General features: G+C 38.5%; 1 protein-coding gene across 1 annotated transcript in view; it reads right to left on the reverse strand.

Moving 5' to 3' along the window:
* Positions 1-14,316, reverse strand: part of TMEM117 (transmembrane protein 117) — a 753,498-nt gene extending 739,182 nt beyond the window's left edge. Inside the window, 1 exon segment of the mRNA XM_007937920.1 lies at positions 14,040-14,316. Within this exon segment, the coding sequence (XP_007936111.1) occupies positions 14,040-14,316 (277 nt within the window).
* Positions 14,317-15,566: the final 1,250 nt, after the last annotated feature.

Below are 15,566 nucleotides of genomic sequence, written 5' to 3' on the forward strand. Positions count from 1 at the left end.
TGGTGGGTTTGAACCACCAGCCTTCTGGTTAGCAGTCAAGTGCCTTAGCCACCATGCTACCAGAGCTCCCATTTTAGTAGGTAGACTATAATAAAGAACCAATGGTACTGAAGGAAGAAGTCCCAGCTTCACTGAAGAAACTGATGAAAAACAAGGTTCCAGGAATTGATGGAACACCAATAGAGATGTTTCAATAAATGGATGCAATTCTGGAAGTGCTCACTCCTTGTCACAAGAAAATATGGCCAACCAACTGGAAGAGTTCCACATACCTGCCCATTCCAAAGAAAGATAGCCCAATAGAATGCAACAATTATTGAATAATCTCATTAATATCACAAGCAAGTAAAATTTTGCTGAATAAATTAAAAAAAAAAAATGGCTGCAGCAGTACATCAACAGGGAACTGCCAGAAATTCAAGCCAGATTCAGAGGAAAATGAGGGACATGGGCTATCATTGTTGATGTCAGATGGATCTTGACTGAAAGCAAAGAATACCAGAAAGATGTTTATGTGTGTTTTATTGAGTATACAAAGGCATTTGATTGTGTAGATCATAATTAATTATGGATAACATTGTGAAGAATGAGAATTCCAGAACACATAATTGTGTTCATGTAGAAGCTGTACACAGACCAAGAAGTTGTTTGACCAAGAAAAAGATACTGCTTGGTTTAAAAGCAGGAAAAGAGTTCATCAGGATTTTAGCCTTTCACCATATTTACTCAAATAGTATGCTGCACAAATAATCCAAGAAGCTAGATTATATGAAAAAGAAGGTGGCATCAGTATTGGAGGAACACTCATTAACAATCTGCAACGTGCAGATGATAACAACTTTGCTTCTGAAAGGAGCTCTGGTGGCCCAGTGCCTAAGGCACCTGCTCCAATTCCACTTCACAGTAGTCTGCATGGCAACTCTACCATTGTCTTCTATAGGTGCAAAATGAGATGTGGGAGTAGAGGCAATGACTACACCTGGTAGGGAAAGGGTCCCGACATTCCAATGACTCATCTGTATCAAGTATAGCAAAAAGTACCTAGAAGAGTCCTCTAGTTAATAATTGCTTGATTATAATGCTACTTGAGTTAGTTTTAGTAAGTCCTTGAGGTATTTTTTTTTTCCAGCATTTGTATCCTCTGTCCTATGGGAACTAGAACATCCAGAGGATCTTAGTACACTGAAAGTTGCAGTTGATTGCCTGTTAGTGCTAATGGATGTGCAATTGAGTGCTCCCCAGACTAATGAAGCCACCTAATAAGTGTGAGGCACTTGACTGCTAACCAGAAGGCTGCCAGTTCAAACCCACCAGCCACTCCTCAGAAGGAAGGCTGGGCAATCTACTTCCCTAGTGATACCACCTCAGAAACCCAAGGAGGGGTCGCTATGAGTCAGGTCCGACTTGACAGCACATAAAAACAACAATAATAAATGTGAGTGGGAGGAAATAGCTGTCTACTTGGGATTCCAGCCTCATCTTCCTTTCTTGCTCTACAAAAGAGAACAGCACTAAAGAAACAGGCTGTTTTGGTAAAGGGTTTCAAAGTTAAATAACTTTTACACACCATATTCCCCTATGAAAGAGGGGTATTTCCTAGGAATGTTTTATATGCTTAGTATCGGTAGCTTTCCAGTTCATCTTTCCCAGCCTATCCTGGATCAAAAACTTTGTTTGCATGCTTGCTTTCTTATACTAGATGATACTCCAATCTTTGGAGTAACATTCTTTCTGACTTGATTCCTATGATCACCTCAGGCTCTCTTTTTTTTTTAAAGATTTCTTGATGATGATGTGTTAGAAAGGTAAGGGATTAGACGAGGTGATTTTCATGGCTCTAAAAACCTATGGGAATGCGATTCTCCAAATTATAGTTCACAAATATCAATCTTACTCCTTTCTCAAATTGGTTCCTTTCTACCTGTATCAAATATTTATTGCTGTGTAATAAACCACTGTACAACCTAGCAGCTAAAATATATTTTATTATTATTTGCTCATGATTCGGTGGGTCAGGAGTTTGGGCTGGGCTCAATGAGATAGTCTCTTTGGTGGATTCACTCGGGATCATTCATGTGGCTAACAGTGGCTTAAGTGAAGCTTAAAAGTCTAAGAAGTTCTCACTTGCTCATCTGGTGGTGGACGGTGGTTATCAGCAAGTTGGTCTAGGAGACCTCAGTTGGAACAACTCATCTCTGCCTCATGGCCTTTGATTCTACAGTGGGCCTGACAGGTCTTTATATGGTAGCCTCAGGGCAGTAGTCCATATTAGAAAGAGGTACAAAGTGCCTCGATGCCTAAACTTGTAAGTGATACAGCCCTTCTAGAACATTACTTGCTTTTTGTCAAAGCAAGTCACAAGGGCTCTTAAAGTCATTTTACTCTACAAATAGGAACTGTGTGTTGAAAATCAAGTGCCTAGAAGAATAAAGACTCATTCTGGCACTCAGTATATTGATTGATAATGAGAATGGTTGACACAACATTTAAATAATATCTATTGTAAGGATCAAAACCGTAGTTTGAGAGGACAATGCTTAAAATTATAGATATTCTATCTAAAAAAAAAACCAAAGTCACTGCCTCAAGTCAGTTGCAACTCACAGCAACCCTTCCTCAGGTTTCCGAGGGAGTATCTCTATGGAAGTAGATTGCCCAACGTTCCTTCCGAGGTGTGGCTGATGAGTTTGAACCACTAGCCTTCTGATTAGCAGGCAAATGCCTTGGGCACTATGCCACCAGAGCTCCTAGATATCCTATCTAGGTAAGTAATATTTAGCTACATATATAGCATTTATTCAAAATGAAATCATTTTGAGAAAATAATACTTAAAATAATCAGTTGTTGACATTATCCCTAAATAGCATTAATATATACTTTTATGTACTATCAACTACAGGATAAATTTAGGAATCATTTATATTATTCATCTACTCAGATCTCAAATCAACACAAAGGTAGTCAGATCATACCTATATCATTATTTTTTAAAAAAATATTTATTCTTTCCTAAATACCTGAAGAAATTTTTTTTTTCTTTTTTTAATATTCTTGTCACCCTGACTCTCTTGTCCACACTTTCTGGAATATCTCAATCTTTTCTATTTTGAAATAAAATCATATGTTGTTGTTGTTGTATGTGCCGTCGAGTCGGACCCGACTCATAGCGACCCCCTCCTTGGATTTTTGAGGCAGTATCACTACGGAAGTAGATTGCCCCATCTTCCTTCCGAGGAGTGGTTGGTGGGTTTGAACCGCCAGCCTTCTGGTTAGCGGTCAAGTGCCTTAGCCACTATGCTACCAGAGCTCCCAAAATCATATGAGTAGCTCAAAATACAAAAAAAGAAAATTTCAAAGTGGGCTTAAAGCTAAGATAATAGGGGGAAAAAAAACTGTCATCAAGTCGATTCCAACTCATAGTGAGCTCCATTGGATTTCCAAGGCTGTAAATCTTTATGAAAGTAGACTGCCTCATTTTCCATGGAACAGCTGGTGGGTTTGAACCCCCAACATTTTGGTTAGTAGCCAAATGCCTTAACCACTATAAACAGATAACAAGCAGACATTTAAACCAAACCCACTGCCACTGAGTCAATTCCAATTCATAAGATTTAATAAATTAATTGAAAGAGAAAACATTGTTAAGTACTTTTTATTTTATGGGAGATAATCTTTGTTAAAAGAAAATGGGTTAGAAGACACCTAGAATGTGTCTTCTCAAATCTCTGGATAGCTTAAGAATGATGGGTATATGGAAAATGTTGTTGTTGTTGTTGTTGTTATGTGCCGTCGAGTCAGACCCAACTCATAGCGACCCCTCCTTGGGTTTCCGAGGCGGTATCACTACGGAAGTAGATTGTCTAACCTTCCTCCCAAGAAGTGACTGGTTGGTTTGAACCACCAGTCTTCTGGTTAGCAGTCAAGTACTTTAGGCATTTCACTACCAGAGCTCCTATATGGAAAATAGTAAACCCTCAATATTTTCCACCTGAAGAACAGGTGGAAAAGGCTTTCTTCCTTTGCTGAGCAGAAGGCAATCTTAGAATCATTTTAATGATATATGTGCAGGATAGAACTACACACACAAGGGTCATTATGAAAGTTACCACAGCACAGAATATCACCACCTGCTCTATAAACACAAGAAAAATACATCTGTAATATTTGGTTTTCTTTGTAGTCATCATTCAAGCCATTCTTTTTTTCTATCACAGTCTTTTCAAAAAGAATCATGATTCTTATGCAGTTGGATATCTTGGGGGATCCAAAGATGTATGTAAAATGTTGTCTACAGTCAAGTACAGGTCCACAATCCAGTTCTGCAAATCTGAAATTCAAAAGCCTCTTATTATGGATTGAATTGTGTCCTCCAAAAAATATGTGTTGTAAATACTAACCGTAGTCCTAAGGCCCTTGACTGCTAACCAGAAGGCTGGCGGTTCAAACCCACCAGCCACTCCTCGGAAGGAAGGTTGGGCAATCCACTTCTGTAGTGATACTGCCTCAGAAACCCAAGGAGGGGTCGCTGTGAGTCAGGTCCGACTCGACAGCACATAACAACAACAACATCACCTGTGGTTAAGAAGCCTTAGTGATGCAGTGGTCAGCTGCTACCCAAAAGGTTGGCATTATGAACCCACCAATCACTCCACAGGAGAAAGATGTGGGAGTCTATTCCTATAAAGATTATTCTTATTACATTACATTACAATTCTGACTCATAATGGCCCTGTAGCACGGCCCTATAGAGTTGTCTAGACTGTAAATCTTTACAGAAGTACACTGCCAAATTTTTCTCCTGAGGTATGGCTGGTATGTTTGAACTGACAAACTTTTGGTTAACAGCCAAGCACTGCATCACCAGGGCTCCTTTCTGTAAACATTAGAGCCTTGGAAACCCTATGAGGCAGTTCTACTGTGTCCAAGAATATTGCTCTGAATCAACTTAATGACAATGGATATTTTGGTTTTGTATCTGTGGTTATAACCCCACGTGGATATGGGTTTTCTCTGTTATGTTAATGAGGCTGTATTAGTATAGGATGTGTTTTAAGTTAATCTCTTTTGAGATATAAAAAGAGTAGCTATAAGCAATCAGGAAGTAGACACAGGAGAAGATAGATGCCACACCACATGAAGATCATCAAGGAACCAAGGAACAAGGACCTTCTCAAGAGAGAAAGAGCCCTTCCCTAGAGCCAGCGCCCTGAATTCCGACTTCTAGCCTTCCAAACTATCCACCAAAACCCACCATCATGGAGTCAATTCTGACTTAGAGCGACCCTTTTGGACAGGGTAGAACCGCCCTATGGGGTTTCCAAGCCTATAAATCTCTATGGAAGCAGACTGCCTCATCCTTTCTCCTGTGGAACAAGCTGGTGGGTTTTAATAACCAACCTTTTGGTTAGACACTGAATGCTTTAACAACTATTCCACCAGAGCTCCTGTCTTCTAAACTATGAGAGAATAAATTTTTGTTTGTTAAACTCACCTACTTATGGTATTTCTGTTATAGCAGGACTAGATAAAGAAGATAACTCTCAACTTTGTATCTGTTTTGCTACAAAGACTTGACCAAACTTGAACTTACCTAATAGCAAAGCCTAACCTGAACTGATTTGAGCCTGTGTGCAGTCTGTTTTACCCCCACTTCATGTGAATACATACATATTCAGCTACAGAAGTATTAACGTGTTTGGTGATGAAGTATTTCCTCAGGCCCTGCAGGGTGACCTACTAAATACAAGCACACGTTTTGAACCCTGAAATAAATCTGGGTTTGGATAAGAAATGGTGGGCCTGGATTAAGTTTAGTGAACATATGCTGTGCTGTTCTGAGCACTATTTGGGGTAAATGTGCCATTGCCTATCTTCACATTACCTCAACCATCATTTACTGAACTCATTATCTTGCTCTCTAACTAGATTCTCATAACAACTTTTTTTTCTTTTTCAAAAAGATCATCACTACTCCACTCATGCAGCCCAATCTTTCTAATAACTTTTAATTCACCTTTACTCTCACCTCCTCATGTCCCATCTGTTGCTGAAGTTTCACAAGCTCTCATATGTCCCCCTCCTACTCCTACTCTCTTGCCCACTGTCCCATTGCAGACTGGCATGAAGAGTCAAAACCTCATAAATACCATCCCACTTCCTTACAACTCCCCTATTCTCTTCCCCTTCAATATACCCTATACTCTGCTTGAAGATCTTGTCATTATTTCACATCCAGCTCAGATATCTTCCTTAACTCAACTACCACAAAGGAAGAGAGAAAGTCCAGGTTACAAGACTAGCATTTAAAGACCTAATAATCTAGATCCAACCTGTCATTCTACTGCATCTCCTGCTCTTTCCCACCACAAACCTAATATGCTACTCACCTCAACAAGATTCAAAGTTAAACCTAAAGAAATTATTCTGAATATACCATTTCTGATTTACTTGTGTTCCTAAGTTATTTTCCACATTTAATAAAACTGTGGTTAGTGACCAGCCTGTACTCATAAAAGTTGAATGCAAATATGTAAGAAAACCAACTTCCTCAGGTAATTCCAACCTTACAGGGAAGAGAGAGGGAGAGAATTTAAAATGCATTTAATCATTTGTATCTCTGAAGATATGCCATTTACAATTGCATGAGCCACTATTTTTATGTGGGACAATAAAGTATAGACCATGAGAGGGTACAAAGTATAGATTATGAGAAGGCATCATGCTACTAACTAAATAGCTGACCAATCGTACTATTATGTTGTTGTTGTTGCTTTGTGCCATCAAATCATCTCCGACTCATAGTGACCTTATGTACAACAGAACAAAACACTGCCCGGTCATGTGCCAGCCTCATGATCCCTCCTATACCTGAGCTCATCACTGCAACCACTGTGTCAATCTATCTTGTAGAGGGCCTTCCCCTTTTTTGTTGACCCTCCACTTTACCAAGCATGACATCCTTCTCCAGAGAATGTCTATTTATGTCTCACACCAAAAAAAAATTTGATAACCAATGACTTACATTAAATCACATGCTCATAGAATCATTCACTCTTCCTGGTACATGCTCTAAGTTGGCAATACTAGTCCTTTTGGAGGTTACTAACAAGAGATGTTCCATGAAAGAATAAGTTAGGGAAGACTTACAAGTCATTGAAATGAAAGGGGTAATGAATGGAGTAGTAGCATCTTATTTAATATTTATATTTGGCATTTTATAAGCAAATTACAAAAGAGAGATGAAATTCTTTAACTGATCTTCCAAAATGACTCTGATCATTTTGAAAAGCATTTTAATATTTCTGTAACAAAAATTCTGGGCTTTTAATGAAGAATCCCACTCCCTGAACAGGCACCATCACCATCATCTACCACACATAAGTTTGCATCAGAAATTGTTAAAAAATTGTTAAATATGGCCTTTTAAAAAAGTAAACAATGTATAAATGTTAGTGATTTGGGAACATGAGTGGAGACATTTAACACATACCAAGCTAATAAGAACATCCATGGTTGTGTTAAATTTGGATTCCTTTCTACATATGATCTAGAACCAATGATACTGAAGGAGGAAGTCAAAGCTGCAATGAAGGAATTGGCTCCGGTAATTGACGGAATACCCATTGAGATAATTCAACAAACAGATGCCTCATTGGAGGCACTCAGTGGGCTATGCCAAGAGATTTGGAAGACAGCTACCTGGCCAACTGACTGGAAGAGATCCATATTTGTACCCATTCCAAAGAAAGGTGATCCCACACAATGTGGAAATTATCGAACAATACCATTAATATCACATGCAAGTAAGATCTTACTGAAGATAATTCAGAAACGTTTGCAGCAGTATATTGACAGAGAACTTCCAGAAGTGCAAGCTAGATTCAGAAGAGGATGTGGAACAAGGGATATCATAGCTGCTGTCAGATGGATCTTGGCTCAAGGCAAAGAATACCAGAAAGATGTTACTTGTGTTTTATTGACTATGCAAAGGCATTTGATTGTGTGGATCATGACAAATTATGGATAACATTGAGAAGAATGGGAATTCCCGAACACTTGATTGTACTCATGAGGTACCTGTACCTTGACCAGGAGGCTGTCGTTCGAACGGAACAAGGGGACACTGCATGGTTTAAAATCAGGAAGGGAGTATGTCAGGGTTGCAGCCTTTCCCCACACTTATTCTATCTATATGCTGAGCAAATAATCCGAGAAGCTGGACTATATGAAGAAAAAGTGGCATCAGGATTGGAGGAAGAATCATTAACAACCTGAGATACGCAGACGATACAACTTTGCTTGCTGAAAGTGAGAATGACTTGAGGCACTTACTGATGAAGGTTGAAGAATACAGTCTGCAGTATGGATTACATCTCAATATAAAGAAAACAAAAATCCTCACAACTGGACCAATGAGCAGCAGCACAATAAATGGAGAGAAGATTGAGGTTGTCAAAGAATTCACATTGCTTGGTTCTACCATCAATGACAATGGAAGCAGCAGTCAGGACATTAGTTGATGTGTAGCATTGGGAAGGTCAACTGTGAAGGAACTGTTTCAAGTGCTGAGAAGCAAGGATGTCTCATTGAGGACTAAGGTGCGCCTGACACAAGCCATGATATTTCTAATCGCCTCGTATGCATATGAGAGCTGGATAATGAATAAGGAAGACCGAAGAAGAGTTGATGCTTTTGAGCTGTGGTGCTGGCAAAGAATGCTGAAAGTACCATGGACTGCTAAAAGAACTAATAGATCTGTCCTGGAGAAAGTGCACACAAAATGCACCTTGGAAGCGAGAATGGTCAGACTTCGTCTCACCTATTTTGGTCATGTTGTCAGAAGGGACCATACCCTGGAGAAGGATGTCATGCTAGGTAGGGTGAAGGGTCAACAAAAGAGGGGGAGGCCTTCAATGAGATGGATTGACACCGTGGCTGTGATGATGGGCTCAAGTATAGCAGGGATTGTGGGGCAGGCGCGGGATCAGGCAGTGTTTCGTTCTGCTGTGCATGGGGTCGCTATGAGTCGGAAATGACTCAATGGCACCTAACAACAACAACAACTACAATGTAGCATGGCTGTCGATTACAGAGCAACTTTCTGTACTCTCTTCGGTGCAAGTACATACTAATGGGAGCTGGAAGACGAACAATTTAAATCTGGCATGTGGGAGTTGAAGAAAGTTTCACAAAGGAGATAATGGTTGGGCGTGGATTTAAAAGACAAAGTCGACAAAGAGGGGATGACCATTATGTGAATGGGAGAATACATACGCAAAGGCACAGAGGCATGAGAGAATATGGTATGGTTGAGCATTACCAAATAATTCTGTACATGGTGGAGTGTCAAGAGAACAAGTTTGAAGTCAGGCAGGCACAGATCATAAAGATCGCTATCAGTCAAAGGAGGTTAGCTTTTATGCTTCAGGCAAAAGGAGCCATTTAGAAAAAACAACTCTGAGAGCAAAATCCAGAATGAATTAAATGAGGAAAAAAACTATCGGGAGGAAATTATTAGAAGTTCTTGAACTCAGGAGGAAGTAATGATCATGAAAGAAAATGAAAGAAGAAAAAAGGAAAAGGTAAGTTTGGAGTTAATCAGGAAACTCAATCAGGAGTCCACTTCTCTTACTCACCTAGATTTGCAGGGGGTTATCATTCCTTCTCTAAAACCCCCATATAATTTCATGTATCTTAGTAATAAAAAAAGGAGGGAAGTTTCCAAGCAGAGTGATAAATACAATATCTTCCCTATTTTAAGTTTAAAAATAAAACAATAGGACAGACCTATATTGTTTGAGAATAATTTGTATTCAATAAACCACTTGACATCTAAGTTGATTTTTTAGGGCTGAATTAGCTATACCAAGAGAAGAATTAAAATGGAAGCAATGACTGAAATGGGATTTTACATAATAGATAAGAGTCTACAATAGAATAATTTAACAAAATGTAGCAATTACAAAACCAAAAAACCTTTGTTATCAATTCCAATACCATTATATTAAAGATACTTCAAATATATCTTTAATATAAACAGATTACCTTTTCTCAAAAGTAATTACTTTAATCTAAGTTTGCCTTAGCTTTCTACACTGAACAAATTTCCTAAAAGGATTAAAAACATATCCAACCACAGCTTGTAATGGATACCTATTTTTCTGCCCAGCATCCTCCATCCATTTTGGGAAACTGACCCACTCACTCTCACCTTTAAACTCTTCTGTCTATACAATTACTATGCAAGACACCTTGTTTGTTCAATGTTTAGTGAATGACTCAACTAATCACCAATTCCTAGATATCTTCTGTGTCAAAGATTTGTCTCTCCATTCTGGTTTAGCTCCCACTCTAAAGTGCATGAAGCCCTGATGGCACAGTCATTAAAGTCCTCAGTTGCTAACCAAAAAGTCAGTGGTTCAGACCCACCAGCCGCTCCATGGGAGAAAGATGTGGCAGTCTGCTTCTAGAAAGATTTACAGCTTTGGAAACCCTATGGGCAGTTCTACTCTGCCCTATAAGGTCACCATGAATCAGAATCCACATGATGCCAATGAGTTTTTTCATCTCTAAAATTCACATCCTAGTTAAAATCACCCTAAAGAATGGCTGCACATAATTTACAACCTGGCATTTGACCACAGCCACCAACCTTTTCCCTTTTTTCTTACTCTCATTTCACCTGTTCAGTTTCATCCAAATCTTCAGGTCCTTGCTCACTCCTCCCACACCATTATCTTCTTCACCATCCTTTCCATGTCTAGCCAGAACTCCTGGTTAATTATATTAATAATGCTTTTATTAGAACCCTCCATTGTTTTTCATCCTTTTTGGGTTGTTTTTTTTTTTTCCAATACAGTAAGTCTGAGCAGTTCCCTCTTAGATGACTCACTCTCAAATTCTGCTCCAGGTGACTGGGTTCTCAGAGAAAATTGCTCAACAATGATGTCAATCAAATTTATAGTTGCTAACCTCAAAGGCTCTCAGTGATAAGTAGCAAACCTTTTATTTGTCCCTAATCAGTTCCCTTTGACCTTCCCTAAGGTAGCTTCTCCAAACCTTGATCACTTCCTTAAACCTTTGTCCCATCCAACCCTTCCATTTTTATCTTTAGCTCTTCCTTCATCACAGTGAAACAGAAGTCATCAGGTAGGAGTACATTCACCTTCCTGTCCCTCCACCTCAAACACCAATCAGAGCACTAATCTTTATCTCACTCATGCCTATTTCTGAGGAACCAGTTCTCTTCTCCTCAGAGGCCACCATTTCCACAGAAACCTTCAAAGATGCTGGGGGTTTTTATATCTTCAATTTATCTGTACTTCAATCTAGGTCCTTCCCCTACAATTATAAGCATGTCAGTTAATTAATCTCTCTCTCTCTCCCTCTCTTTCTCTCTCTCTCTCACACACAGAGATAGAAAGAGTGTGTGTGTGTGTAAATAAAACCACCACCACCATTCAAGAAAATCTTCCCTGGGTCCTTCTTCCATTTTTAAGCTACTGTTTCATTTCTTCTATTTCCCACTAAACTTCTTAAACTATGTGCATGTACACATATATGTGTATATTATGCATGTATGGGCTCAAACACAGCAATGATTGTAAGGATGGTGCAGGACCAGGCAGTGTTTCATTCTGTTGTACATGGAGCTGCTATCAGTCAGACTCAACAGTACCTAACAGCATGCATACGTATACATAAATGATTACATAAAATAAGTGTATTTTATATATTTAAGTGCTCTGGTGGCATAATGCCTAAGGCATATGACTGCTAACCAGAAAGGTGGTGGTTCAAACCCACCAGCCACTCCTCAGAAGGAAGACTAGGCTATCTACGTCCACAGAGATACCACCTAGGAAACCCAAGGAGGGGTCACTATGAGCTGGAGTCGACTCGACAGCAGTGAGTTTTTTTTTTTTTTTTAAAGGAACAAACGACAATAGTTTGAGGAATATTAGAGATTGAGAAGGATGCATCTCTCATACTATGCATGCAAGTGGTTCAGTGGTTAAAGTGTTAAGCTACTAATGTCAGCAGTTCAAACCCATGGGCTGCTTGCTCCCTGAGAGAAAAATGTGTTGGTCTGCTTCCATGATTTACAGCCTTGGAAACCCTACAGTGTGGTTTTACTCTGTCCAATGAGTCAGAATTGACTCAGCAACAGTGGGTTGGGTTTGGATTTTTTATGTAATACTCTGTGTATAATATGTTGTTGCTATTGTTGTTGTGTGCTGTCGAGTGGGACCTGACTCATAGTGACCCCTCCTTGGGTTTCCAAGGCAGTATCACTACAGAAGTAGATTGCTCAACCTTCCTTCTGAGGAGTGGCTGGTGGGTTTGAACCGCCAGCCTTCTGGTTAGCAATCAAGTGCCTTAGGCACTACGTACCAGAGCTCCTATTTATAATATAGTATTCAATTTTATATTATATCGAATATAACATAAAAATATATTACAAATTAAGTATTTGTAAATAATTTGTATATACAATATAACAGTAATAATTCATATGTATTACAATATTATATGAATATCTGTTTATTCTTTAAACCATTTGTTTCTAACGCAATCTCTATATTAAAAATAACCTCACTAAATTACTTGTGATCTTATAATTGCTAAATCCAAAGCTCTATCATTAATTTCTCTTCCTAATTGGCTCAGCTGTAGAATTTAAAACTATTTACTTTTTCCCCTAACACTTACCATCTACTCATATAATACATATTTAAGTGTTTAGTGTCTTTCCCTTCCTGTAGGATATATGTTTTTACAAGAGCAGAGACCTTGTCGGTTCAATTCATTGTCTGACATAATGTTACCCATGTAATAAATGATCAGTGAATATTTGTGGAATGAATGGCACTCATCTCCTGGTCAAAATCTACTAGGCTAGGGTTGGGAGTCACATGCAACTTGGGTCAACTTCATTCCCTTCCCTGGGAATTTAAACCTGAGATCAAGAGAGTCAAGCCAGTCTTTCTGAGTAGATGTAAACTTATCTTCAGTGTGAAAGGAAAATGAAGCAGATATGCACAGAATAGTCAAGACCAAGAGCATCCTCATGGAATTCAAGCCTCTGTTTCAAGTTATCTCATGCCCTGAATTAATCCTATCCTTGGTGTCTGTGAAATATCCCAATATCCTTATACAATAAAACCTACAAAAGTCACACCTGTGTAAAGCAGAAATCTGTCAGAGAAGGAAACTCAAATATTTTCCACTAACCCATCACCCACTCCTCGGAAGGAAGATGGGGCAATCTACTTCCGTAGTGATACTGCCTCGGAAACCTAAGAAGAGGTCGCTATGAGTCAGGTCCGACTCGATGGCACATAACAACAACAATAACTGAGAGTGAAAGAAAGTGGTAAGGTCAAAGGCAGAAAATTTACAAGACCTGGAAAAACAAAGCAATAACATCCAGTTCTGGCTCTCACAGATTTTACTATAGTAAATTACCTTTTTAAGTCAAGCTAATGTGGTCTTGATTTCTGTTGATTACTACCAAGAGATTTCTGTCTAATAGGCTCTTCTGTGGTTGAATAGTATAAAAATAAATATTCTAAAGCCAATGTTCATAAATAAAAAGTAAAATGAGGATAAAAGTTACAGTTCCATTTTTAACCCTCTGAATGAATAATACATGTAAGTATGTGGGCAATGGTTATTAGCATTATTTAATGAAAAAGTGGTGTACCATGGAGATTTCATCTTTACAATTTACAAGCTTTTTACTATACTATACATAAGTACTACTTATGGGAAAAGAGCTATTTTATTGTCTTCTCTAAACAAGATTACACACACATTCATTTCAGTGCTAAAGTCAAATTTTTAAATTGTTTGGTACTAATTTTACCTCAAACTAATTTTCCTTAAGTAGTAGGAAATGTACACCATTAAACAGAGACTAGTTGAAGAACCTAGTTACAACAGTGAATAACAAATTAAGGCAGGCTAAATAACAACACTTTATTTTGGAGAAAAGAAGTAATTAGCAACGTTACATTTCATGAGTTATGGTACTTACCAAACAAACTCCGATGGAACAGAAATTTGCCAGCTATTAGTCCTAAGAGAATGGCAAGTAGCCATAGAAGCACCTTCAAAAGCCTCCAGCCAACTCCTCTAGGGTATTTATTTGTGACAAATGAAAAACAGTTTCCAACAACAAGAACATTGGCTTCTGTTTGGCTGTGAGAAACTGGGTCCTCCGCAAATATTAAGAAGTTAAAGAAAATCACCAAATAAGCCACAATTAGGCGAGACCAGGGATGCTGGAAATAATACCGAAAGTCTTTATCCATCCTTCAAAACTTCAATTTTGTAGTTTATCTGTATAAGAAAAGAAACATACGGTTAGAGCAAAAATACAAGTTTCTCTCTTCCTATGTTCAACTTTATAACAGCTCACTAAAGAGGTATTCAGAAATAATACTTGTTCCTAGTTATCATGGCCACCCCATGTGTTACAAAGAAAACTAAGCTTCAGTGGGTTTTCTTGCCTATAATCTTTACTGAAACAGATCACTAGACCTATCTTCCATGGCGGCACTTGGATATGAACCACCAACCTTTTGATTAGTAATCTATACAGTTTGCATCACCCAGGGTCACCATAAATCGGAGTGGACAGAAATAGTTTTGGTTTTCAGTTTTTCTTCCTATTTATGGCACAAGGACAATCTGAAATTGACAGAAGTTGAACCATCCTTTCCTCATCATCTAACCATATATTTGCTCTTTTGAAGATTTAAGAAAAAAGGAGAATAAAAGAGTAGAGAAAGAGGAAGGAATGCGAGAGTGCAGCATCCTGTCCAAAACTGGGATTATGACTGAGATGACATGTAGATGTCCTCACAGGAGGAAATGCAGACCATAAAATCAACACATTGCATTTCCTCTTTTATATTATTTTTATCTTATAAAACACAGTCATTTATAAATTAAAATAATTTAAAAGCAGACTGAGTGCTTATTAGCAAAACAATATTTAAATATCCTCCTCTACCTAAATCTCTCCCCTCACAGTTATGATCACATAATAATTTGGTGGCTATACTTTCAGATCTTTTTCTGTACTCTTACAAGCATATGTATGTATATGAACTGTTGCAGAAATGTTCACATCTGGTTATCAAATAATTTCAACACAGAATACATTTTATGAAATAGCTGAGTCAGTCTATGGTACAGCAGTTGCAGCCAGAAGGAATCACTGTTTGCAGGAAGTGAGGAAGAAAGGGGAAGGAACAGGGAAGATCTCAGAGAAGCACACGTCCAAGTTCAGTGTTACAGGATGAGTACAATTTCTGCCCAGGTGAAGAAGACGAGGACGCTCAATTCAGACAGTGGGAACAGCATATGCAAAGGCACAGAGGCACGGTAGGAAACTACAAAATACGTAGGACATCTACAGCAGCTGGTCCTCACCTAGATTTACGCTGAAAGAACCAAAGAAGTTTTCTTTCATTCATTTTATTATTATCATTTCATTGTGGTGAAAACATATACATTAAGACATTTACCAACATAACAATTTCCACATTCATAACTC

The sequence above is a fragment of the Orycteropus afer genome, unplaced genomic scaffold (assembly GCF_000298275.1).
Source record: "Orycteropus afer afer isolate SDZICR_OR568_19922 unplaced genomic scaffold, OryAfe1.0 scaffold00045, whole genome shotgun sequence".
In the NCBI taxonomy this organism is placed as follows: Eukaryota; Metazoa; Chordata; class Mammalia; order Tubulidentata; family Orycteropodidae; genus Orycteropus; species Orycteropus afer.